We start from the raw sequence: 1,711 nt of genomic DNA, 5'->3' as shown, positions 1-1,711 counted from the left end.
ATAAACATTATTTAAAAATTTCATAAATTTCATTAATATTAGATGAAATTATGCGCCCCAAAAAAATAGCAATTTTGCAAAAAGTGTTTCTTAAAATAAAAATTAAAATATTTTTTTTAATAGTGATATTAAAAAGATTAAAAATAAATAAATTCTAAATAAAATGTATGTATCAAGTTAATATTTTAATTTATGTTATATATTTTTTTTAAGTAATAAGTTCATTATAAATTTAAACAAATTTTTATTTCCAAAATTATTAATTAAATTATTAATTACACTAATTAATATTATTATTATTCAGACATTGCTCATATAATTGATATAAATCTATAAAATATAACACTTCTATATAATTAGAATAAATGTTATAAAACTTAATATATTTAATATAGAAATATTGAATTAATTTTTATAATATATGAAATAAATAAATAATCTTTAATGTATAAATGCTATAAAAAATAAATTTTCCATTTAATGATTTTGATAACAATATTTAAAATTATACGAAATTTAATATATTATTTATAAACATAAAACTTTTATGATTATTTTTATTTTCCTAAAAATTTAAAATATATATATTTTATATATTAATTTAATTATGAAATTTTTATATCCAAATAAAAGACCAATAAAGAATATTAAATATGATGAAAGCTACAGGAAATACAATTCTGCTACGTCTATCAATCCACTGAGCAATTTCTTGTGGTGTCATTGTTGTAAAATTATGTAATTGTGCAAGAGTTGCTCTTCGTGGAAAGGGTTTTGGTGATGATGTACTGTTAACACTTGTAATGCTTTCAATAGAGCATTTTTGATCTTTATCTTCATCAATTTTAACAGAAGGAATGTTAAGGGTACTTGGAAAACTCTGTAAAAAAACATATTTGTTATGAAAAATAATTATAGATTATTTTGTTTACAATTTTATAAATTTTTCTTATGAAATAATATATATATTTACATGTACAGTAAGATAGTTTTGACTTGAATAATCTTGATCATTTATATTTGTATTATCAAGTGATGACCAAGATCGTGATCGTTCTAGCCCAGTAGTGTTTTTTTGAAATTGTTTTCGAGCCAGTTTTGGCGTTAATGTCGATTTTAATATATATTTACTATTTACTTTTTTCAAAGGAACAGTTTTTCTGTATATATTTATTTAAAAAATTAATATAGAATACATTAATAATTGTAATAACATAATTGAATAGAATAAAAACTAATATTCATAAATAAATAATGCATACTTCCGTCGATAAATTGTATTAACAAAAGCAAATTCAACCATTGCTGCAAATAAAAATATAGTACAACCTAAAAACCATATTTCACTAGCTTTTATATATGAAACTTTTGGTAGAGAATTTTCTACTTTTGATGCAAGAGTCATAAATGTTAAAATAGTATTTGTTCCTAGATATAAAAATTTTAATTAATTTTTTATTCTATAATATAATTTTTAATTTTTATTGAGTAAGTATATTTTTTTAAATTTATCACCTAAAACTATTCGCGGTGGACTTGCATCCATATGCAACCAAAAGGATACCCAAGAAATAACTACTATTAATATAGATGGTATATAATAATCCATCATAAAAAATCCCATCTCACGTGCTAATTTAAATGTTATGCTAATTGAACTGAAATTACCAGCTGTAAATAAAAAGCATTATTAATTATATATATATATATA

The 1,711-nt window shown here is 19.8% G+C and overlaps 1 protein-coding gene across 1 annotated transcript; it reads right to left on the bottom strand.

Moving 5' to 3' along the window:
• Positions 1-459: 459 nt before the first annotated feature.
• On the bottom strand, positions 460-1,703 carry LOC102674369 (glycine receptor subunit alpha-1-like). The gene is made up of 4 exons (XM_006624796.2): positions 1,516-1,703; positions 1,263-1,428; positions 974-1,160; positions 460-880 (listed from the first exon to the last, which is right to left on the bottom strand). The coding sequence occupies exons 1-4, from the start codon at positions 1,622-1,624 to the stop codon at positions 617-619; spliced, it is 726 nt and encodes a 241-aa protein (XP_006624859.1). The 5' UTR covers positions 1,625-1,703; the 3' UTR covers positions 460-616.
• Between the last annotated feature and the right edge of the window lie 8 nt (positions 1,704-1,711).

This window comes from Apis dorsata, unplaced genomic scaffold (assembly GCF_000469605.1).
Source record: "Apis dorsata unplaced genomic scaffold, Apis dorsata 1.3 scaffold_1125, whole genome shotgun sequence".
Taxonomy (NCBI): Eukaryota; Metazoa; Arthropoda; class Insecta; order Hymenoptera; family Apidae; genus Apis; species Apis dorsata.
This window is presented reverse-complemented; position numbering and strand designations above follow the sequence as displayed.